The sequence below is a fragment of the Pelodiscus sinensis genome, unplaced genomic scaffold (assembly GCF_049634645.1).
Source record: "Pelodiscus sinensis isolate JC-2024 unplaced genomic scaffold, ASM4963464v1 ctg44, whole genome shotgun sequence".
In the NCBI taxonomy this organism is placed as follows: domain Eukaryota; kingdom Metazoa; phylum Chordata; order Testudines; family Trionychidae; genus Pelodiscus; species Pelodiscus sinensis.
In genome coordinates this window covers 325468-350922 of record NW_027465914.1, presented here as the reverse complement: position 1 = coordinate 350922, position 25455 = coordinate 325468, and the positions used below count along the sequence as shown (strand labels likewise).

Sequence of the window (25455 nt, the reverse complement as noted above, 5' to 3'; positions counted from 1 at the left end):
GTTGTGAGTTGTACAAAACATCTGCAAAGCACTGTAAGAAATCTGATTCAAAGACTTTCTAATTGCCAGATAGTATTAAGTGAATCAGCCACATGCTCTAAATCTGCCATCTGTTGTTCCACAGAAAGCACAGCTGGAATCCAGGAAACAGTACTTCAGAAAAGAAGTGCCCATATGACAATATTATACCACTCATCTAGCTTTCCATCAGCATGTTTGTCACAAGGCAGAGAAATACATGTCTGTCGTCTAACTTACTATGAGAGGTTCAGCAGCTGCTAAATGCAGGTCTGTTTCTGTCTCTGAGGTCATCCTTCCTTCTTGACTTGTTGGAGTCTTTATTTTTTCTATTAGGACCTTCAGGACTTGAGGGGCGAGCAAGGGATCTGTCCCCAGAGATCTCCACAGCTCAGTGGTGTCACTGCAATTTAACATAAGTTATATGTGACCCCTGGAGACTTTTGTGGCTCTGACTATATGCATCATATTCAAGTAAAGAACAAATTTTCTCCTTGACTATGATCAGGGCTCACCAACCGCGCTGTCCGGCGATCTGTGCATGCACAGATCGTTCTGCGCATGCACAGGTCGCCCGAACCTGGCTCTTCCAGGTTACAATCTACACGCCATGGGTGAGTAGATTGTATTATTTGTCAAGCCCTCCCTATGATGAGCAAGTTCAGAGTGCTGTCCTCCTTATATGGTCCTCATGTTTTACATATTGAGTTTCTAGTTACAGAACTAAGTTGTTACATTTCAGGTTACATTTCTACAGTGCATGACTGTTTTGGGATCCTGGAGGTATCCCGAAATAGCTACCCCACATTTACACAAGCAGCCCGTTATTTTGAAATAGTTTTCAAAATAATGGGCACACTATTTTGCCATCCCAATAAACTTTGTTGCATGAGGGATAAGGGATGGCTTGAAATAGCACATTATTTCGACATTTGGTGCTGTGTAGAAGCGCCACATTTCAAAATAGGCTATGCAAAATATGATACGCAATTTGCGGAGTGCAAATTGTGCATCTTATTTCAAGTTTAGGGTGCTGTATAGACACAACCCTAGTCTTACTGCACCATAACCATTAATGCTAGACTTCAGAAGGAAAGGACACAGAGCTCTAATCACAGTTCCTGTTTTCCTACTTCTCAGTAGATATGGAATCATGAGCATATGATGCCCAAAGATCAGGGCCTGGGAGACAAGTTGAAGAAAGAAAAATGATCTTCCTACTAACTGGATGTACAACTATGAGAACAAATATTTGTGGCTAGCCCATGACCTCTTCACAAATGGCATTCCCTGGCCTCTATTTGCCAGAATGGGCATGTTCTGTTCACTCCCTATGGGGCACCTGGCATTGGCCACTGTCTGAAGACAGGATCCTGGGCTAGATGGACATTTGGTCTGACCCACTACAGCCGTTCTTATGTTCTTAGATTCCAGCACTGATGACTGATAATTCAGCTAGGGATGTTTGAATGAAATGATAGATATGCTTACCGCCCTGTCTTTAAGTACCAAGAATGACAACTCCATTCCAGCAGCCATGCCCTTGCTGATACCAAAAGCCTGGTGCCCTATCCTTGCTAATCAGCCAGGAATTTGGATTTGAAGCTTTCATGCTACCAGAAAATGAACAGTCACTGGCAATTTCCAGGGTGATGTTAGTTCAGGGGTCTGGAGAGGCAAAAATCCACTCCAGTGATGCCAGTAAAGGGAAGTCTTTAGGATGCCAAAGCAACTATTAATTAATGGAAACAGAATGACACTTAATTTCTCCCTGCACCCACCTTGACATGGTCTTGGACCTTTCTGCAGAAAGACCCAAGCTATTAACCTTTAGGAATGATCTCAAACTGTCTGTGGCTTAAATGAAGCCTTACATCTTCCAGTGAAGCCGTGGGATCCATGGTTACCAAAATGAACACTGTAAGGAGCAGTATATACCTGTCCATCGGCAGATGTTTGATGAGGAGGCTGAAGATCACTGCCTCTAGGTGATGGTGAGCAAGAATGGACACTGACTCCACCAGGAACTGCCTCAAGCTACCCTGCTCGATGGTAGGCATATGTATATATATTATACTCAGGATATCTGGCACCTGGACAGAATAAAACCAGAAAAAATGTCCTTTTTCCATTCTCTCCATTCATTCTGCAGAACCAAAACGTTTATTTAGTCGTTTAGCAATTTGCTGTTCTTGTAGAAAATCCTCCCTTCAAAAAACAAGTATTTAGACATGGCTGCATAGATTTAACCCACAAAAATTATACATATCACTGCCCATACCTGGCTGAAACACCGGGTTAAAACATGCTGAGGCCCTAAGCTATGTCAAGTTAAAGAGGCCTCACTGCATTTCCAAAACAACATGTATTATTCTAACAGAAATGACAATGAAAATAGAAATAATAAAGTTATCTATCTATCTATCTATCTATCTATCTATCTATCTATCTATCTGTAGATAGGCAAAGAGGCAAGTAAAAACTAGCAATTTTGGGGTATTTTTAGAGACCCCTCATTATCTGAGGCCCTAAGATGTAGTTCACTTAGCTTGTCTCTTGGGGCCGGATATTCTCTTTTTGCATTTTACTCGGAGTCTAATTTTTCCAAGCCTTTCATGGCTGGAAACTGTGACAACAAGATAGACAAATAATCAAGCATCTTCCTTTTCACTTGGGGTACGGCTACACTAGCTTGTTAGTTCGAGCTAGGTAGGGTAATGAGGGCAAGCAGAGTTGCAAATGAAGCCCAGGATTTAAATATCCCGGGCTTCATTTGCATGTTCCCGGGTGCTGCCATTTTAAAATCCCCCTTAATCCGAACACAGTGCCTGCGGCTACACAAGGCATGGAGTAGGTAGTTCTAATTAAAGATCCTAATTCCATGAGGGGTAACGGTAGTTCGAATTAGGATCTTTAATTTGAACTACCTAGTCCATGCCGCATGTAGCTGCGGGCATGGAGTTCGGACTAAGGGGGATTTAAAAATGGTGGCGCCAGGGAACATGCAAAGGAAGCCCGGGATATTTAAATCTCGGGCTTCATTTGCAACTCCGCTTGCCCTCATTACCCTACCCAGCTCGAACTAACGAGCTAGTGCAGATGTATCGTTAGATTATCTCTGTCTTCTGCTGTTGATTCCCTCATTGCCTGACTCAGGATAGGAACACAGATGGAATTACCTTCCAATCCCAGGGGGAGAAACAGCAAGACTTGTATTCACTGCAAATGATGGCAAAAACCTGAAAGCCTGCAGGTTAGCCAGAAAAACCTCTCCAGCTTCTATTTTACCTCATCCAGCATGGCACTTCCACACTCCTTCAGGATGATTTTCATCCACAGACCGGCTGCTGTGGCACAGGAGGGGCTAGCAGACAGCATACCATCCAGTATGGCCTCAATAAAATCTGTGGCTTGGTCAGAGGGAAAGTACTTACTAACCACCTGTGGACAGATCAAAAACAGGAAAGATTGCAATGATAGTCGGCTCTAGTACTTTTAAGAAAGGAGGCCTAAGAGCTGTATAGGAAAATAATGTATTCATCAGCAAATTGCTAATTGGGCTCATATCTGGCAAGGCAGTTGCAATTAAAATTTTCTCTGTAATCTTTCTAGCTACCACATCTCTATTCTACACTAATAATATCAGGTTAGATCTTAGGTTATACAGTTAGCACAACATTGTATGGGACAAACAGGATGTAAATTTCCAGTTTATATTCTATGATGTACATGACATCTTTTCACAAAATATAAAAATATGCAAAGAGATGCATGCACACAAATATAGGTTCAGGTAAACACACAAGGTGACAAGACTGGTTTCTCAGCTTGATGTCCCGCTCACATATTTTCCCCCTGGATGGATGGATGGATGGATGGATGGATGTGCGCGCGCACATGCATGGGCATGTTCATGCAACTGTCTGGAATCTGTTTTTTACATGGCATTCATAGCATATATCTATGAAAAGCATGTTACTGATTACCCACGAATGCCTCACTCCCATAGCTCGCTCCAAGTGTGGAAAGACATCACAAAAGCATAAAACAATCATAGAATCATAGAATACTAGGACTGGAAGGGACCTTGAGAGGTCATCGAGTCCAATCCCCTGCCCTCATGGCAGGACCAAATACTGTCTAAACCATCCCTGATAGACATTTATCTAACCTACTCCTAAATATCTCCAGAGATGGAGATTCCACAACCTCCCTGGGCAATTTATTCCAGTGTTTGACTACCCTGACAATTAGGAACTTTTTCCTAATGTCCAATCTAAACCTCCCTTGCTGCAGTTTAAGCCCATTGCTTCTTGTTCTATCCCCATAGGCCAAGATGAACAAGTTTTCTCCCTCCTCCTTATGGCACCCTTTTAGATATCTGAAAACTGCTATCCCCCTCGATCTTCTCTTTTCTAAACTAAACAAACCTAATTCCTTCAGCCTTCCCTCATAGGTCATGTTCTCTAGACCTTTAATCATTCTCGTTGCTCTTCTCTGGACCCTCTACAATTTCTCCACATCTTTCTTGAAATGCGGTGCTCAGAACTGAACACAATACTCCAATTGAGGCCTAACCAGTGCAGAGTAGAGCGGAAGAATGACTTCTCATGTCTTGCTCACAACACCCCTGTTAATGCATCCCAGAATCATGTTTGCTTTCTTTGCAACGGCATCACACTGCTGACTCATATTCAACTTGTGGTCCACTATAACCCCTAGATCCCTTTCTGCCGTACTCCTTCCCAGACAGTCGCTTCCCATTCTGTATGTATGAATCTGATTGTTCCTTCCTAAGTGGAGAACTTGGCATTTGTCTTAAACTTCATCATATTTACCTCAGACCATTTCTCCAATTTGTCCAAGTCATTTTGAATTATGACCCTATCCTGCAGATTAGTCGCAACCCCTCCCAGCTTGGTATCGTCTGCAAACTTAATAAGCGTACTTTCTATACCAATATCTAAATCGTTGATGAAGATATTGAACAAAGCCAGTCCCAAAACAGACCCCTGTGGAACCCCACTTGTTATGCCTTTCCAGCAGGATTGTGAACCATTAATAACTACTCTCTGAGTATGGTTATCCAGCCAGTTATGCACCCACCTTATAGTAGCCCCATCTAAGTTGTATTTACCTAGTTTATTGATAAGAATATCATGCGAGACTGTATCAAATGCCTTACTAAAGTCTAGGTATACCACATCCACCACTTCTCCCTTATCCACAAGACTCGTTATCCTATCAAAGAAAACTATCAGATTGGTTTGACATGATTTGTTCTTTACAAATCCAGGCTGGCTGTTCCCTAGCACCTTGCCACTTTCCAAGTGTTTACAGACGATTTCCTTAATTACTTGCTCCATTATCTTCCCAGGCACAGAAGTTAAACTAACTGGTCTGTAGTTTCCTGGGTTGTTCTTATTTCCCTTTTTATAGATGGGCACTATATTTGCCCTTTTCCAGTCCTCTGGACAAGGGAAAATGAATGGTGCACAACCATTAGGACAGTCACCTAGTGTCTGTTACCTTAGCCATTTTGCAAGAGGTTTGAAACAGAGCCTCAGGGTCTGGAGTTGTTAGTGCCTCACGGAGACATCTCAGCTCCTCGTCTGCTGATCCCAGGTTTGTGCACTGACCTAGGATAGAGAAAAGGAGAAAAAGTATGGCAACATTTAATAAAACTGAACCTCTGATCCATAGATAATCATACAGGAGGATCTATGGGGTATGTTATTACCAGCTGTGTGTGAAATTTTGGCCCCACTAAAGCCAATGACGAAATTCTTGTTGACTTTAATGGAGTCAGAATTTTACCGTCAGGCTATGTCTAGACTACATCCCTTTTTCGGAAAAGGGATGTAAATTAGATGTATCGCAATTCCTAATGAAGCGGGGATTTAAATCTCCCCCGCTTCATTAGCATAAAAATGGCTGCAGCTTTTTTCGGCACGGAGCTTTGCCGGAGAAAAGCGCCAGTCTAGATGCTGATCTTGCGGAAAATTAAGCCTTTTCCGAAAGATCCCTTATCCCTCCGAAAAAGGGATGTAGTCTAGACGTAGCCCCTATGTCTGAAAGTTAACAGTAATGGCATGTGATTCATTCTGATTCATACAGGGTTAAACAGGCACTGTATTCTGTGTGGAGCCTTTTTCTCTGTATATCTGGTTTCAGTAGCCACTCTGCTCTCAGTATTTAAATCTAATCTCATAGTCAAGCAGAACTCATGTAGATTGATCTGAGGTTCTGATTTGGAGGAGAATTCCTCCACTGAACTCTCATTGTAAAAGAGATGGGGCTGACCAAAAGCTTAGGTAGGAAACCCAGGCTCTTCACTCACTTCTAAATCATGAACTGTCTCTTTAAAGGAAAGCTGTCCTGCTCTGTCATCTCCCTCTCCCCACCCTACTCTGCAGAGGGGGGGCATATGGGCATATGGCGGGGGAGAGAGTGTGTGTGAGACAATGTGTGTGTGTGTGTGTGTGTGTATGTGAGAGAGAGAGAGAGAGAGAGGGACATGCTGGCTGCCAGAGAAATCTTAGAAACAGTGCACTGCCTCTTTAGATAGGCACTCCGTTACTCACCTGGAGCAGCGCTATTGTATGTGTCCCTCTCCCCAAACTCTGCTCTGCAGAGATGATGACAGGGGCAAAGGGGTCACCCTGACTTCTGCACGCCTCCCTGCTCACCTCCCCTCCACACACCACTAGCAGCAGATAGGATGGAGCAAGTCGGAGAGGGGCAGCTGAACACATGCTGCTGGCATGCTTGCTAATCAGCTGAGCGCTCCAGACAGAAATTCTGGGGAGAAGGGCAGATCTGGCCTGTGTGCTATATTTTGCCCACCCTCTAATATTTGCAGATTATTTATTATTTGTGCAGTTCTCTTCCAGCAATGTACTTACAAGGCCCCAATTATTCTGTTATATAAGTGTCGCTAACAAGACAGAAAGAATTACAGATGGAAAAAAGGGTCATTACAACAATGAAAGAAAGTGAAGGGTTACTTACACCTGCTCATGGTCTCCTCACCTTGTATATTGAGAAGACAGTTGATACAGTCAACCACCAACTGACGCGATGTTGTTACTGAAGCACAGGTATATGGTGCTAATAGCCCAATCAGATATCCAAACTGATGAAAAGTTTCCTGAGGCTAATTTAAAAAGAATGAAGAATGAAAGTTCTCCGGCTATACTGGACATTATTTGCCTTCCTTATTGTGAACTCCATTACTGTACCTGGGTACGGCACATTGGAAAACATAATCCTTATTGTACATGCAAATTGATGGGGTCTAAATTAGCTGTAGCACTCAAGAAAAATCTCAGAGTCATTGTGGATAGTCCTCTAAAAACATCTGTTCAACACGCAGCTGCACTTAAAAATGCTAATGGTATGTTAGGAACCACTAGGAAAAGGGATGAATAATAATATGATAAATAATAAGAAATTAGCAGTAGGGATATATTACCGACCACCTGACCAGGACAGCGATACTGACATTGAAATGCTGAGGGAGATTAGAGAGGCTACCAAAATAAAGAACTCTATAATAATGGGGGATTTTAATTACCGCCATATTGACTGGATACATGTCACCTCAGGAAGAGAGGCAGAGATAAAATTTCTCAATGGCTTAAATGACTGCTTCTTGGAACCCACAAGGGGAGAGGCAATTCTCGATTTACTCCTGAGTGGAGTGCAGGATCAGGTCCAGGATATAACCGTTACCGGACCGCTTGGGAATAGTGACCATAATATAATAACATTCAACATTCCTGTGGTGGGAAGAACACCTCAGCAGTCCAGCACCCTGGCATTTAATTTCAAAAAGGGGAATTACACAAAAATGAGGAGGTTAGTGAAACAGAAATTAAAAGGCACAGTGACTAGAGCAAAGTCCCTGAAAGCTGCATGAAAACTTTTTAAAGACACCATAACAGGGGCCCAACTTAAATGTATACCCCAAATTAAAAAACATAGCAAGAGACCTAAAAAAGAGTCACCGCGGCTTAACCACCATGTAAAAGAAGCAGTGAGGGACAAAAAGGTATCTTTTCATAAGTGGAAGTCCAGTCCTAGTGAGATAAATAGAAAGGAACATAAACACTGTCAAATCAAGTGTAAAAATGTAATAAGAAAAGCAAAAAAAGATTTTGAGGAACAGCTAGCCAAAAACTCAAAAAGAAATAACAAAATGTTTTTTAAGTACATTAGAAGCAGGAAGCCTGCTAAAAAAACTGAGGGTCCTCTAGATGATTGAGCTATAAAAGAAGCAATCAAGGACGATAAAGCCATTGCGAAGAAACTAAATGATTTCTTTGCTTCAGTCTTCACGGCTGAGGACGTTGGGGAGATTCCTGAATCTGCACCGTCCTTTGTGGGTGATGAATCTGAGGAACTGTCCCGGATTGAAGTGTCTTTAGAGGAGGTTTTGGAACAAATAGAAAAACTTAATGTTAACAAATCTCCGGGACCAGATGGCATTCATCCAAGGGTTCTAAAAGAACTCAAATGGGAAATTGGTGAGCTATTATCTGTAGTTTGTAACCTATCCTTTAAATCGGCTTCCGTACCTAATGACTGGAAGGTAGCTAACGTGACACCAATATTTAAAAAGGGCTCTAGAGGCGATCCTGGAAATTACAGACCGGTAAGTCTAACTTCAGTACCGGGCAAATTAGTAGAAACAATAGTAAAGAATAAAATTGTGAAGCATGTAGAAGAGCATAATTTATTGGACAAAAGTCAACATGGTTTCTGTAAAAGGAAATCCTGTCTTACTAATCTGTTAGAGTTCTTTGAAGGGGTCAACAAACATGCAGACAAGGGGGATCCAGTAGATATAGTATACTTGGATTTTCAGAAAGCCTTTGACAAGGTCCCTCACCAAAGGCTCTTGTGTAAATTACATGGCCAAGGGATAAGAGGGAAGGTCCTTTCTTGGATTGCGAACTGGTTAAATGACAGGAAACAAAGGGTAGGAATAAATGGTAAATTTTCAGATTGGACAGGGGTAACTAGTGGTGTACCCCAAGGGTCAGTCCTGGGACCAATCCTTTTCAACTTATTTATAAATGATCTGGAGAAAGGGGTAAGCAGTGAGGTGGTAAAGTTTGCAGATGATACAAAACTGTTTAGGATAGTCAAGACAGAAGCAGACTGTGAGGGACTCCAAAAAGATCTCACCAAACTGAGTGATTGGGCAACAAAATGGCAAATGAAATTTAATGTGGATAAATGTAAAGTAATGCCCATCGGGAAAAATAACCCCAACTATACATACAGTATGATGGGGGCTAATTTGGCTACGACAAATCAGGAAAGGGATCTTGGAGTTATTGTGGACAGTTCTCTGAAAACTTCCACGCAGTGTGCAGCAGCGGTCAAAAAGGAAAATAGAATGCTGGGAATTATTAAGAAAGGGATAGAAAATAAGACCCAGAATATCTTACTACCCCTGTATAAAACTATGGTACGCCCACATCTTGAATACTGTGTACAGATGTGGTCTCCTCACCTCAAAAAAGATATTTTGGCCTTGGAAAGGGTTCAGAAAAGGGCAACTAAAATGATTAGGGGTTTGGAACGGGTCCCATATGAGGAGAGGTTAAAGCGACTGGGACTTTTCAGTTTAGAAAAGAGGAGACTGAGGGGGGATATGATAGAGGTCTATAAAATCATGAGTGGTGTAGAGAGGGCCGATAAAGAAAAGTTATTTATTAGTTCCCTAAATAGAAGAACTAGAGGACACCAAATGAAATTAATGGGTAGCAGGTTTAAAACTAATAAAAGAAGTTCTTCTTCACACAGCGTGTAGTCAACCTGTGGAACTCCTTGCCAGATCAGGCTGTGAAGGCTAGGACTATAATAGAGTTTAAAGAGAAGCTAGATAATTTCATGGAGGCTAGGTGCATGAAAGGCTATTAGCCAAGGGATAAAATGGTGTCCTTGGCCTCTGTTTGTCAGAGGCTGGAGAGGGATGGCAGGAGACAAATCGCTTGATCACTGTCTTCGGTCCACCCTCTCTGGGGCACCTGGTGCTGGCCACTGTCGGTAGTCAGGATACTGGGCTAGATGGACCTTTGGTCTGACCCAGTACGGCCGTTTTTATGTTCTTATGTTCTTATGTTCTTATCATGCCACTGTTTCAAATCCATGGTACACCCACACCTTGAATACTGCAAGCAATTGTAGTCCTCCAACTTATATAAAGTTAGGTTATAATTGGAAAAAGTTCAGAGAAAAGCAACAAAAATGATATGGGATATGGGATAACTCGTACAAGGAGAAGTTAAAAGGACTGGGACCATTCATCTTAGAAAAGAGATGCTTACAGGGGGGTATGATAGAGCCATATAAGATGATCAGAGATGCATGATATGGGTGTCCCTATATCTCTGACTGCCTGGGGCTGGGACTGGACAACAGGGGAGAGATCACTCAACAATTGCCTTGTTCTGTTTGTTCCCTCTGATGCATATAACACCCACCACTGCCAGAAGACAGGATACATGAACCATTTGTCTGGGGGATCCAGAATGGCCATTCATGTTTTATGTTCTTATCTGATTAAATAGAAATAGAAATTCAACTTTAACAGCCTGAGAGTATAAGAAGGCATCTATGACACTGACACAGCCAACCTATGTGTGACCCACAATAACTTAACAAGCGGCACTGCAATTGTATCAAGACAAGTCACTTATATGTTATTTCAAAGGGTGTGTCTAGACTACTGAGTTTTGTCGACAAAACTATACCTGCGTCTACACTACCGCTGAGTTCTGTCGACATAACGTCGACAGAACTCAGCAGTTTTGTCGACGCTGGTAAACCTCATTTTACGAGGCATAACACCTTCTGTCGACAGATTTCTGTCGACAGAAGGTGTTATTGCATGTAGGGTTGTGTCTAGACTACAGGGTTTTGTTGACAAAGCAGATGGTATCACCCATTTACCAGTGTATGCATAGGAAATAGAAAATTAACTTCAAAACAAAGCACGACAGGAGATCTGCATGACCTATTCTTTCTCAGGGAGAGATCCTGCTTAGACAATTTCTGTGAGGAGGCTTGCCAACCGGCTAGAATAGCTATAAAAGACAAGTTATGGGACTGATCTTCTCTCTCCAGTCTGCTTAAACTTTGAACAGGGGACGTGTAAGCCATAGGACATAGATCTTCCAAATAATTATTTGGAATAGTCTGGGAAATGCATGGAAAAACTAACAGCCTTTGCATCTAAACTGGCTTTGGATGTTGACCGGTTAGCATGATTCCAGAGAGACTTTTACAAGCCAGCCGTTTATTCCACCATGGTTGTGATCCTGAACTATGAAAAGTGAAAGTCATTTTAACAAATATCTATCACTTAACCATTTGTAACTCTCTTCTTTTTCCTTTTAACAACAAATCTGATATTCGGTTATTAAGGATTGGCTGATACTTAGGGAAGACCTGTGATTCATATTAACCTAAGGATAAGTGTCTAGTCCTTTGTGATTGGTGATTATATTAGACTTAGTTGTCTAGATGGGAACCAAGATCTGGAATGCCTAAAGGGTACTATTGTTTGGTATTTTGTTAACCAGAGTAGAAGCTCTTTTCTTACTGGTTTGGTGAATCTAATTATAAAATCACTCGTCTGGGGAACTGCCTGCCCTGTTTCTTACAGTCTGGCCTGAGTGCTGTCACAGCACTCTTATGGAAACCTTTCTCTTATGGAAGCAGAGGGATCTTAGTCACTTTGAGGCCCCAGCTGCAGGCCTAGTAGAATTTCTCATGCATTCACGTTGAATGTCAGATTTGATTTAAGTGGGAAAGTCAGCTCAAGGAAGAGTAGAACTATACTCACTGTGCTATTAACTATCTCCTGATAGGCAGTTAGCAGCCAGACACTGGCCTGCAAGGCCCTTTCTCTCTCCCACTCCTTCTCTGAACTGAGCCAGGTCTCTAGTAGCTGTTGGCAAAGCAGGAGAATGGACAAAGTTAGTACCAAAAAACCCTTCCAAACGTTTCTTTTAAATAGGTTTGATTGTCACTAAAATCCCTCTCCAAAGCATTTAACTTCCATATAGCAAAAGATTTATATGTCTCCAAAAAGAGACCCTTGTATATACAAGTCCCAGGGACCAGATTCACCTCTGGTGTACGTAACTCCATCAAAGCCAAAGGAGTTACATGAGAGATGAGTCTGGCTCTGTGTATGTGAGGGCTTCTGTAGACTGTCTGATGGCAGCTGTCTAGCACATTGCATGCAGTTTGGGGTCCGGTGCTGTGTTCTCTTTCCTGGACAGCTTCTCCCATGCTGAGTGGCAAATGACAGAGAGGAGCAGAGAAGTCTCCCCAGCCCAGCTCCTTTTATAACTTTATTTTCATACCAACGTTGCACCTAACTCCCCTCCCCTCAGCTCTTCAAACTATTCTGTTTATGTCTGAAGAGCAGGAAGTCTTTGGTGAATGAGTTTCCATACACAGAGCTTAACTCAATACTAATTCATTCCTTTTACAAGAGGTGACCAGTTCTCACTGGTCCTCTTGAATTTGGTTACTGCACTGATGATTTTCTTTCCTGTCCATGTAGTGTTAACTATACTGGAAAAACTAGATCTTAGTCCACCACTGGCATAAAATGGAACAGCTCCCATGGATTTCAATGGGACACATTCCCACTTACTTCAGGAAAAAATTGATGCTTTCTCCCTAAAATTCACCCGCTGCGGAAAATTCCTCCACAACAGAAGCTTGAGCATCATCCCTGCTATAACACAAGAAACAATTATCACCCTGGTCCTATGGGCTACTCACATGAAACATTTCCTGGAACCAGTCTGGGGTTGGTTCTTCCTCAAGCAGGATCTTCATTAGCTCACTAAGGGCTTCGAAGGAGCACTCATACATCAACTGAAACCAGAAGAGAAGGAGTGAGGCTCAACACCAGATAATTTCTGCAGGAGGTGGAGGTGAAGTTAGCCATGACTTTGCAGGGAGGCCATGTGTGGCTGCTATCACCCAGTGCTTGCTGGGCAGAGATCTCAGTGGAGTCTGCCAGAGGGGAATTGGTGTCATATACCTCTATGTGCAGAGTATCCTCTAGTTTCTTGCCTTCCTCTTTCATCTTCTCCAAGGGAGGAAGGGGAAATACACTTTTAAAACACAGATCAAGGATCTCACGGTTTTCCTCCAGGGTCAGAGATGGTTTGAGTTTGCTGTCAGAAGACAGAAAGAGAAGTCACGTGTTAGATTCAATACCATAGCCAAGTAAAACATGGGTTAAATGAATAAAGATTATCCCAATCTAGAACCCCAAATGCAAACAGCCCTTCACTTTGCAGCTGTGCACCTCTTTGTACCTCTGTTAATTATTTGCTCATCTAGAAGTAAAGCTAAAACTTCAATTCCCTTTTTAGAGGAATCCACCAGCTTCCTTCCCCCTGCCAGCTAGCCAGACACCTCCATCCCCACCTGAACTCTTCTCCGTAGTATGGCATGCCCCACAACCTCCACTCTTGTGCCTTTCAAGCACAAATCTCCAAACAGACATGACGCATTCAAACCCTCAAAACAAAAACACCATGTGAGCATCAGCCTGCTCCCAACCTGACACTCATGAATTAACAAATGAGAAGACATCACAGTGCCAAGAAATATGGCATAGAATATCCTACCACAGTTGTCCAATCGCAAACATTGCCTGGTAACGAACTGGAGACACCAGGGAATCCAATGGTTCCTTTTTAATGAAGTCCTGAAATGCATGAACAGAGACATAAAAATAGGAAGTGGCTTTGAAAGGCAGAGAAGCCTCCCCCTCACCTTCTGAAACAGGGCTTTATGCCAGACCTGTAAGAAACAGACACTGTTTCAGTGGCTCTCTGCCTCAGAAATGGACCGTAGAGACATCTGCTATACACAGGTCAGCAAGCTGTATCCTGGTAACTCATCAGACACTATCCATTCCTTCCAGTTACAGCCCACAATATGCCAGCATCCCGGCCAAGCACAGTGGACCCAGCATTCTGGGTGCCAGGCAGGTAAATCATGACACTGCAGTAGTATAGCTACAGCCAATGGAAAGAATAACATCTACCCGGACAATCAGTCTCATTACATAATAACAAAATGCCTTGTAGCTCAGGCTTCAAAGTTCCTAATCACTCACCATCATGTAATCAAGGAGCTCCAGTTTGTAAGAGAATTCAAATGCCTGGGAGTCTCCAGTCTTCAAAACTGCACAGCTAATCTCTGTTGCATTCTGGATGAGGGTTGATTTCAGGTCCATGTCCTACATTTCCAGGAAAAACAAGAGGATGTGGGTGAGAAACTGAGAGAATCAGATTCCAGAAGAGTAGAAATTAGATCTAGTCTCAGGAGAAGTGTCTGCAGACCCCAGAAGACAGAGAACCTCAGCTCTACACCCATCTCAGAAAAAGAAAAGGCCCAGGTTGATCAAGTAAACCCAGGTCCATTTACACAGAGTAGTCATGACTCCTGCTTGATGTGGGAGGGAAAACAAATTTTATGCAATTTAAACAAGAAACTTGTGCCTAGTAAATGCACAAGATACGAGGGCAGATTATTTAGAATTTAACTTGTTCGCAACATTGATCCCCAACACCTGAAAAACAAAATGTAAAACCGCTACTAGCAATTTCTATTGTGCCACATTATGCACATTCTACAAATATCCTGGTTAATGAACATGAAGTAGAGAGAAATCACTATTACTGACTCTTCCAAAAAAGTAGGAAATGTGCCCAGTCTGGGTGTGTTGCAGTGGACAATATCAGGGGCCATAGTTCTTAATATTTGTATTTGTGAACTACTGGAAAATGTCAACTTGGTTCATTTGTGATCAACTTTTTTTGACAATGAGAGTCTCAGTTAGGCTAAGTCTAGACTGCAAAGTCTGAAAAAGATACGCAAAGTATAAATCTTTCTCTGCTTTTCTTTCAAAAAAGGCTTTTTCGAAATTTGGAAAAACCTGCTCTTTCAAGCCATCCCTTCCTTCCTCATAAATCAAGGTTTACAGGGATGGTGAAAGAACGCATCCACTTTTCCAAAAAGTGGATGCGGTATTGCTTTTCTGGGATACCTCTGGGATCCCGGAAAAGTACTGCAGCCTAGACATAGCCTTAGACAGAGTAGAATGGAATGGCAAAGTGATGTGGAGAGATTAGAACTATGCACTGAGACCAGAATCAGGGCTGGCAAGTGGACAGCCATATATCTAAGGAGCAGAAATAATGAGCAGGCAGACAAATAGGAAGACAGATATGGGGAAAGGGAAGTAGATAGTCCAAGAAACAGTGATAGCAAATAAACTAAATACAAGCACTATTCCAAAAAGTCCCTTAACCCTCGTGGAACAAGGTTCACAGGGATGTTGGGATAGTGAGCCCGTTAGATTTCAAAATAACGGGCGCACTCAAAAGATGCGGAATAGCTATTTCGGGATACTTCTGATACCCTGAAATAGGTTCACAGTGTAAACATAGCCTTAGAGTGTTATACTGCACAGCCTGAGTGTGACTGCATCTGAAATACTATGTAACTGTGACCTAGAGAATTTCAGAAGAACACAGAAAAACTAGAGAAAATACAAACAACAGCAACAAATAAGATATTTGTTACAGCTCACACTCCATCCATGAAGGTTTTAGATTTGATGCACATGACAAACGGTTGTTCAAAGGAGATTTTTAGAAAAATAAGCCCTCTCTTAGTAAACTCAGGTCCAGTGGAGGCACTGATCTAACTTCAGAGTAATATCCCCAACACTTATGCAAAAACTCTTACTTGGCAACCGGTTCTATAATGGTGTAGGATGTTCTCTGTGATGTCTGCCTCCACCCGAGACAGAAGTTGCTCTTTTGGAGCATGCATAGCCACTTTGCTGTATGTCAGCATCAGCGTGCTGCGGGTCTTGGCTCTTTTCCCATGATGGTAGTCCTGGACAATTGGAAATGTCACAAGAGACAATTACTTCTGATTCATTTTGCCTTGACATTCTGATCTGTTGCTGACTGAGGAATTGCTTTTGGCAGCGATAATAGCTTGTACTTGAAAAATGTATTTAAGCCAAACCATAACTGCGTGAGGCACAGAGGTATTGGTGTCTCAAACATACTGATTGGATAATTCTGACACAGAGAGCCCAAAGTTTTGACCCTACCCCAGTGAAATAAATGGGAGATTTGTCATTGACACTGATAGGCACAGAATTAGGTGCTAAATGATATGCCTAGATCTGCACAGTGAGTAAACAGCAAATCTGGCAATGGTGGCCAAGAGACCTAATATGCTGTTTTATCCTCTGGATAAATGGTTCTCAACCAAAGGTACGCAGAAGTTTTCGAGGGGGACAGATCAGATCATTTCGATATTTGCCTAGTTTTAGAGCAGGCTACCTAAAAAGCACTAGCAAAGTTACAAACTAAAATTTCATACACACAATGACCTATTTACACTGCTCTATATACTGCACATTGAAATGTAAGGAACATATTTATATTTAAATTAATTTATTTTAATTGGTATGGCATATAAAAATGGGAAATTAAGCAATTTTTCAGTAATAGTGTGTTGTGACACTTTTTTGTATTTTTATGCCTGATTTTCTAAGAAAGAAGGTTTAAAATGAGGTGAAACTTGGGGCACACTAGACAACTCAGATTTCTAAAATGGGTATATTAGTGCGGAAAGTTTTAGAACCGCTGCTCTAGAGCACAGGGTCCATAACAGTTGTCCAGAGAGCAGGTTGGTTAGTCACATGTTGCTTGCAACACCTCCTCCTTTACAGCTACTAACCTGGATTGAAAAAACAGCTACAAATACATTCAACACTTTTCCATATAATTAACTGGTATAGTTCCTACACACTGTGCATAGGAGAGGCATTCAAGCCATGAAACATCACATGCTAAAAATCAGTTGAGAGAGCCACGGATCCAGACTGTGCTCCTCTCTGCTTAAATGTAAGCATCACACAGAGCACATCCATTGGGGGACAGGGTTAGCTGACCAATGAGACTCTACCGGGGGCAGGAGATACTGTCTCTAGTTTAGAGGGAGAGGAAGTTTGAGAGAACCCCCTGGCTCCTTTACCTTCAGGCAACCAATAAACCCAGAAATCGTAAGTTTGTTCATTGCTGCCCCAAACTCCTGAAGTGTGTTCAAGATGAGGTCCAAGTGGCTCTCGGCAGAGAATGCAAGGATGGAAATGACTCCCTGTTACTCAAGAAAAATATTGGTTAGTGAATCTGACCAGGTGCCCAATAGACCCCACAAGTCAATTCCTTTCACCCAAAGTAGTGTAAAGTGCCAATTAGGCCTGAGACCCATGGGAGGGGGAGCAAAGGGTGGGTGAAATAGCAACAAAGAGGACATGAAGCAAAATGGCATCTGTCCCGGGAAAACTGAGAGCTGAGTTGCCCAGGGGACATTCAGAGGGTACATGATAAGGTAGGGAGAGGGGCAGGGTCCTTACCAGTCTATCAGGGACTTCCATGTAATCTGTTTTCTTCAGAAACTTCTGAATCTGTGATTTAATATGGACCGGGTCCTGACAAACTGCCAAGCAAATTCCTAGTGCCTTATACAGGAAACACTGAAAGAAAGAGGCCAGCATTGAGATATCAAGAATACCACATGCTTGTCAGTATAGAACCAACCCAGCAACACACACTGACACAGGAAAAAACAACCGAGCCAAGACCAAGCATCCCTGCTGCAGGCACATCCCATCATCTTCCGCCACCCAGTTAGGGAACAATTCAGTACCAATAGCTGCTCCAAGCAAATGCCAGCAGGGGAAGAGCAGGGAACAAGCAAACACAAATTTTATACACAAAAAAACCAATGAAGCAGAGAGAAGTCTCATGCAGCCCTCCAACAAGAATTCCAAGAGCAATTAACTAGAAACTAAACCTTAACAGAGAACAAACCTTCTTTTTGGAGGGGCTGGCATAGCCGGCCATCTGCTGGCTCAACTCAAAGCTTAGCTGGCTGCTCCAGGCATTGTCATTTATGTGCTCCAGAGATGTTCTGAGGAACTGTGTGTAAAACAAGAGCTGGTTTATTGAAAGAATTTTTGGTTGGGGCTTGAGAGTTTTTTCCCTTCCTTGTTCTCTGTTGTAACCATTCCAATATTCAGGTGTCATAGGAAGATTATTTCCCTATTGAGAACTATGAGCATTGACAACCCAGACTTCCTCTGCCGGTTGTTCTTTAACCTTTGCCTTATGATTCTGCTCAGAATCATCACACCTATGATTCTGCTCAGTCTCCAAACTCAGATGCACAGCAAATTGGAGAATGAGATCTGACCATTGATTTTATAGCAGACAGAGGATAGGTCTAGTGAACTTTGATCAATGGGCCATCATTAACAAAGAGCCAAGCACCTTCTCTGAAGTGCTACAGACTCTTCATAACACTTTCTGCGGGTATGCAGGGTTGTGAGGTATCTCACTACCACCTGCCCTTGGCATGAGGAAGCATTCTCTATGCCTGCCAGGTGTCAGCTCCTGACTCTGCCAGACACAGGAAATGCAAGCACACCCTTCTCACCCGGACCCAGCTTTGCTGTCCTGCAGATAAGCAATAGGCATGCTTCAATCATCACACCCTCTACATATTCCCAGAAGGTCCAGCCCCTGTTCCACTGGACACTCCCAGAATTCACAGGTTTACTACTTACCACCTTACTATTTTCACCTCAGCATCACTGATCCATTTAACACACCGCTCTTAGGTGCATATACAGTGAAAATAAGTAGAGTTTCATTCACAAAGAATGGAAATTTGAGAAGCAGCAAGCAGAATTAATGTAAACAAAGATTATGTAAAAGTAAAATCACCACACACTTCCTAAAGGTTAAACTTAGATAACCAAACATTCCTCTGTCTCACAAAGGATAGCTCTCCCAGCTTGAAGCACCCAGACCAAATGTGATCCTCCTAAGTCAAGCAAGTTGGCAGCTTATTCCCTAGATGAAGGATAACTGGTACAGGATACCTCTGGACCTCCCAAAATAGTTTCAAGCATCTCACTAGTAAACAGGTATCCCCTATTGTTTGGTTTTCTTGGATAGAGTCGCCTCTGGAGACTTTGCAATCACTTAATTAGAATTTTCTCAGTCGATTAACATCCATTGTGAATAATTACTCAGTCTACATATAGCCAGACAAAGTTGCTTTTCACCTTCTGGTGACCAGCCTCAACTCATAGACCTCAAAAGCATAAATTTTCAGTATACATCCAGAAGTAGTATTCCCTCTAAGGCTACGTCTAGACTGCAAGCCTCTTTCGAAAGAGAACATCTAGACTGCAACCACTTATTTCAAAAAAGCGAGCCGTTTTTTTGAAAGAGAGCACCCAGGCAATCTGGATGCTCTCTTTCGAAAAAACTCCATTTGCATTCAATAAAGCCTTTTTTCGAAAAAGCCCCATTTGCATTCAATAACACCTCTTTTCAAAAAAAAGCCTTATTCCTTGTAAAATGAGGTTTACCGTGGTCGAAAAAACGGCTGCATTCTTTCAATTTAATTTCAAAAGAATGCAGTGACAGTCTATATGCAGAGGAAGTTTTTCAAGAAAAGGCCACTTTTATCGAAAAAACCCTGTAGTCTAGACACACCCTGAGATTTCCGATCCATGAACGGAATGAGTTTTGTCTTGTGCGCTGCTGTGGCACCTACCAGTTATTAACATACATATATATACTGTATATATATATGCAGTCTTTTTCTTTCTTCAGACTGCCATCATATTCTCTCAAATCATAACTTTTTAAAAAGTGTGCAGAAAAGAAATGTCTGTTCTTTTTAAAGTTTGCAAAACATTATGGTGATACTTAAAATAGTGTGCATTCTAACCTACTTGAAAAAGCACATTTGTACAATTTAAAAAAAACCTCTTAAAACCCCCAAAGTAGTTGAAATTTTAAAAATTCAGGTTTTTTCAAAGAGCTGTAGTTGTGAAGACTCTTTAAAATGTGAAGCAAGTGCAACTAAGAGACGTGGTGATAGCTGCACGTATTTTCAGAAAATCATAAAAAATAGCTCTGCTACACATGAATTGCCTTATTTGGGTCAATCATGAATTAAGTTGGATGCCCAGTGATGATATTTAAATGTATTCATTGGTTATTGTGTTGCTCATACAAAGCATTTAATATAGTGAGGACATCATTCATAGCATATTCTGAAAGGCACTTCACTTTGGTCTAATGAGTGAGTGGCAGCTGGTTACCATAATTTATGTCTTCAATTTGACCTGTAAAGCCATCAAACCAGAAAGAAGGAACAGAGTCTGAGGGACTCTTGATCCCTACCAAGAGAAGCCAATCCCTCAGGGCCCAACAGAACTGACGAAACTGGGTTTCTGTGCCCAAAGTATCCAGTACAAGCCAATTCAGGAGCCAAGCTTGAGTAGCTCAGCAGAGCCCATACGTCTCAACATGAGGAAATTAAACCCAAGATGCTTGCCAGATCCCACTGCAGTATCCAAACTCCACTGAAGGGATAGCAGAGGACTGAGGTATTTGTGATGTTACTTGTTTGTGATGAAGGTGATAGGTCCTGCCTCAGCTTATTACTGGAAAGTTAGGAGGGCGGCCAAAGCCACCCAAACAGTCGCTGCTGGCAGCCACCACTGGCCACGCGGCTCGAGCCCCGGCCGTCCAAGCAGCTACCCCTGGCCATCTGGCCCCACCAACGGGGCCATGGTGACCTGTCCACTCCAGCTGGAACTGGAGCAGCGAAAGCCTCACCATGCCCTGGCTCCAGCCGGAGCAAACAGGGGCAGGGCAGCCTGCTTGCCATCATGCAGCCCTGCTAAACTGCCTCTGTCACCACTCACCTTCCGATCCAGCAGGACAGTGAGAGGAGAGTGCTGCTGCGTGGCTCTGCAGGCGAGGTGTGTGGGCTTAAAATTTGTTGTGCGTGGCCATGCAGACACGCAGCTTGTAAGGCCTGTCCAGAAGGCCTTATATATTATCCATCCAGACATTTTGCAATGATTATGATGATCAGTGTGGCCAGCAGAGGCTTTACATGATACTCTTTGATGAACTGAAATGTAGAGATCAGCTCTAGAGGATCCTGGCAATTCTATGCACCCCGCTACCTCTGTCAGTTTCCAAAGTCATACCCTCAACTCCCATTGAAGTCAGCAGGAGATCCAAATTTTGAACAGCAGCCAGGTTATACTGGAAACCTCACAAGAGAGCCTTCATGGAGACATATATAGGTCCCTGCTGACCTACCGTCCATCCAGTTCCTTCATGCCAGCCTACTCTGACAGTGGGGAGGGGTGGGATTTGGAAAGGACATGACCACACATCTCGAACAGCAGTTACAAAAAGGTAGGTAACTGGTTTGTTTCTTTTTCGAGGGCTTGCTCATGTCTATTCCGATAGATGACACCCAAGCAGTTCCCATGGAGGAGGGAGCCAGAATTAATTGAAACATCACATCACCCCTTACCTGTTGGGTGATGGTGTGGTGTGACATGACGGTGCAAATAGAGGAACACGTTGCTGCCCTGCAAATATCCTCAATGGGAATCTGTAGGAGGAACGCTGCCAAAGATGCCTGTGCTCTGGTGGAGTGAGCTGATGGCGCTGGAATTTTGGCAAAGTAATAACAGGAAATATCCACAATGAAATATACTGGGATGAGATGAGAAGTCCCTTCATTCCTTCAGCCATGACAATAAAGAGCTGTGGTGATTTACAAAATGGCTTTGTGCATTCAGCGTAGAAGGCTAGGGTAGGGTCTGTCTGACACATGGTTGGCATGATGTTTTGGGAAGAAAACCAAGAGGAAAATGTCCTGGTTTAGATGGAAGAGGGAGACAACCTTGGGTAGGAACACCAGATGCGGACAGAGCTGCACTTTGTCCTTACAAATGACAGTGTATGGAAACTCATAGGTAAAGGCCCGGAGCTCTGAGACCTAACTAGCCAAGGTTATAGCCACCACAAAGACCACCTTCCAAGAGAGGCAAGCTAGAGGGCAGATTGCTAGGAGCTCAGACAGCAGTCCCATAAGTCTAGAGAGGACCAGGTTAAGGTCCCACTGTGAAATGGGGATGTCTGACCTGGGGATACAGCCTCTCCAAACCCTTAAGGAAACATCCCAGCATAGCATTGCTGAACAGAGATCTTTCCCCAGCCCCAGGATGGAAGGCAAATAACCACTACGTGGACGTTAATGGATGACAGTGTCAGTCCCTGGCACTGGTTAAGGTATAAAAAGTAGTCAAGCACAAGGGAGATGGAGGTTTCTTGTAGGGGGATGTACTTTTCGAGGGACCAAACTGAAAATCACTTCCAGATTGTTAGGTATGTTGCCCAAGGGGAGGGTTGCCTCCTGCCCAACAGAACCTTTCTAATGGAGTCTGAGCACTGTAGCTCGAGCTGGTTTAACCATGGAGTTTCTGCACCATGAAATGGAGGTGCCCCAGGTGAGGGTGCTGTAACTGGTGATGGTCCTCGGTGATGAAATCAGGATATGGAGCAGAAGGATTATCGGTCTGTCTACAAATTGGTTCACCAGGCTGCTGAGCCTATGCTGCTGCAGCTACACTGCTGCTCTGAGGATGAGTTCCGCCTTGTCCTGCCAGATCTTGAGGAGAACCTTGTGTACTAGAGGAAAGAGCAGAGACATGTACACCAGGTGACTGGACCACGATATCTTGATTGCATCTGCTACCGATCCACAACTGTGGGTCTGGAAGGAACAGAACTGGATGCACTTATTGTTGCTCCTTGTGGCAACCAGGCCCATTTAGGGATAACACCAATTTTGGAAGACAGAAAGGACAATACAACGTACAACAACTACAGCAAGAGATGCCTTGCAAAACATGAAATCAAATTCTCCAAAGACCATCACTGGCGGTAGGAAGGACCTGGATGGCTGATCAGTTCAGGAGGGATCAACATACATTGCTCACCCTGAAAGCGCCACTCTAGAAGATTCCAAATCTGATCCAACAGTACTGCTAGTAAAAAAAAAAAAATCTATGTCTATACTGGCATGATTTTCCGGAAATGCTTTTAACAGAAAAGTTTTCCGTTAAAAGCATCTTTGGAAAAGAACGTCTAGATTGGCACGGACGCTTTTCCGCAAAATCACTTTTTGTGGAAAAGTGTCTGTGGCAAATCTAGACGTGCTTTTCCACAAAAAAGCCCCAATCACCATTTTCGCGATTGGGGCTTTTTTGCGGAAAACAAATCTCTGCTGTCTACACTGGCCCTTTTGCGCAAAAGTTTTTCGGAAAAAGACTTTTGCCCGAACGGGAGCAGCATAGTATTTCGGCAAAAGACCTGACAATCTTACATGAGATCGTCAGTGCTTTTGCGGAAATTCAAGCGGCCAGTGTAGACAGCGGGCAAGTTTTTCCGCAAAAGCAGATGATTTTGCGGAAAAACTTGCCAGTCTAGACACAGCCCTAGTGATTATGTGCATGGAACATGCACACACGTATTGGAATGGACAGGAGCAAGCACTTGAAGAAGAATGGAAAATTCTGGTGAGTAATCCAGAATTTCCCCAGACCGTCTCAGGCTTATCTGTCACTAAGGGTATGTCTACACTACAGCGCTAATTCGAACTAAGCTAATTCGAACTAGCGCATCTAGAACTAAAAACTAGTTCGAATTAGCATTTTGCTAATTTGAACTAGCGCGTCCACACTGATTTGACGCAGGGGGGCATTTAAGGGCAGCTGAAACTGGTTCTGGCAGGGCATCAGGTCAGTAGTTGTTTTCTGTGGCTGCTGTCTGAGGCTATCTGAGGCTCGAGCTTAAAGGGACCCCCCTGGACAGCCGGTTCTCAGCTTTTCCTGCTTCCTTGCCAACCTCGCTGAGGGACAGCAAAGCGTTGGTCTCTGTGCCCGTCTGTGTCGGTGCTTCCCTTCGGGGGGGCCGCCGCAGGTGGCAACATGGAGCCACAGCTCGCCCTGCACCTTCTGGTGCACTTTCTGGACTTGCTGCTGCAAGCCTGCCACCAATGGCTCGAGGCTGCCTGGCACCACATGGTGCACATCAGCCCCCTGCCTCTCCGCCTGGCCGCCCTGGGGGCCGTGGAGGAGCTGCGGCGGCACCCCGGCACCGGCGTGCCCCGCCGCGTCTGGCGTCTGGACACCAGCACCGACTGGTGGGACCGCATCGTCCTGGAGCGCTGGGAGGACCGACAGTGGACCCAGAACTTCAGGATGGGAGAGGGGAGGGGGAACCTGGGACAAGGGAGCTGGAAGGGGAGGGAAGGGAGGAAGGGAAAGGAAAGCTCAGTGGTGGGAGTCCGGCTGCCTCTCCCGTCTCGCCACACTGCGGGAAATGGTTGTGGAAGGGGGGCAGGAGGGACAGGGGTGTGGAGGAAGCAGGAGCAGAAGCAGGAGCGGGAGCATGAGGGGGAGCAGGGGGAGCAGGGGGAGAAGGGGGAACAGGGGGAGCAGGAGGAGCAGGGGGAGGAGGAAATAGGAAGCGGTCGAGCAGGCTCTGGAGGTGGCCTCGCAGGGCACGGCCCTGCTCCTCCAAGGCCTCCAGACTCCTCCGGTGCAGCCTCAGGTCCTCCTGGACCCAGTGGTCCTGGGTGCAGAGCTGGTTGTCCATGAACTGGAGGTGCCGCCTTTGGTACTCCTCCTCGTTCCTGGCTCTCCAGGGGCCCAGGTGTGTGAAACCCAGCTCCCCTCTGCAAGGCCAGGGCCCCTGCAGGATCCCCAGCTGCTGCTCCTTGGTGGTCAAGGCCCAGGCGCACGATCCCGAGGCTCCCTCTCGCCCCAGCCCCCCGTACACATGAGGGGAACACGATGGTACTCACATGTGGACGCCTCCCCGGCCTCGGACGACACAGGCGAACGGCTCTGTGGGGTGCCTCGGGGGTCCCGGGTTCTGGGCAGGCTGGCGGCAGGCTCCTGGCTCTCAGAGCTCTCTGCCTCCTCCTCCGTCTCCTGGAGCGGGCCCTCTGCCCCGGGGTCTATCACGTCCCGGGGGGCAGGGACGGCATGAGCCCCAGGAGGTGGTCCAGGGCATGGAAGTGGGGGCAGGCCTCCGGGTCGGCCCCTGGCTGGCAGGCCCGGGAGTAGGACTGCCACAGGTCCTTAATTTTGCACCGGACCTGCTCCCGGCTGCGCTGGTGGCCCCTGGCAGCCAGGCTGGCAGCCATGCAGCTGTAGACGGCCGCATTCCTGTGGCTAGTGCGGAGATCGTGGACATTGGAGGCTTCCCCCCAAACCTCGATGAGGTCCACGATCTCTGCACTTGACCAAGCGGGCGCCCACCTTTTGCGCCCCCGGGCAGGCTCCTGGGACCCGCCAGGCTGGTCCTGGGGAGCAGTGGAGGGCTGGGTGTCCTCGGGTGGCTGGCTCATGGTGTGGCAGGTGCAGGGTCTGCTGGCACGGGTGCTGGCAGCCTTGCAACT

The 25455-nt window shown here is 44.5% G+C and overlaps 2 protein-coding genes across 2 annotated transcripts in view; both read right to left on the bottom strand.

Annotated features, from left to right (window-relative positions):
• LOC142824841 (maestro heat-like repeat-containing protein family member 2B) overlaps positions 1 to 13696 on the bottom strand; it is a 31579-nt gene extending 17883 nt beyond the window's left edge. The window contains exons 1-8 of the mRNA XM_075916629.1: positions 13097 to 13696; positions 12832 to 12927; positions 11879 to 11983; positions 7051 to 7174; positions 5548 to 5657; positions 3307 to 3459; positions 1957 to 2111; positions 259 to 421 (exon numbers count right to left, since the gene is read on the bottom strand). Of these exons, the coding sequence (XP_075772744.1) occupies positions 259 to 421; positions 1957 to 2111; positions 3307 to 3459; positions 5548 to 5657; positions 7051 to 7174; positions 11879 to 11983; positions 12832 to 12927; positions 13097 to 13141 (951 nt within the window). The 5' untranslated portion in view covers positions 13142 to 13696. The remainder of the gene's footprint in view (positions 1 to 258; positions 422 to 1956; positions 2112 to 3306; positions 3460 to 5547; positions 5658 to 7050; positions 7175 to 11878; positions 11984 to 12831; positions 12928 to 13096) is intronic.
• On the bottom strand, positions 13688 to 21540 carry LOC142824845 (maestro heat-like repeat-containing protein family member 2B). The gene is made up of 7 exons (XM_075916633.1): positions 21514 to 21540; positions 17970 to 18077; positions 17513 to 17632; positions 17131 to 17253; positions 15823 to 15975; positions 14186 to 14308; positions 13688 to 13771 (listed from the first exon to the last, which is right to left on the bottom strand). The coding sequence occupies exons 1-7, from the start codon at positions 21538 to 21540 to the stop codon at positions 13688 to 13690; spliced, it is 738 nt and encodes a 245-aa protein (XP_075772748.1).
• Positions 21541 to 25455: the final 3915 nt, after the last annotated feature.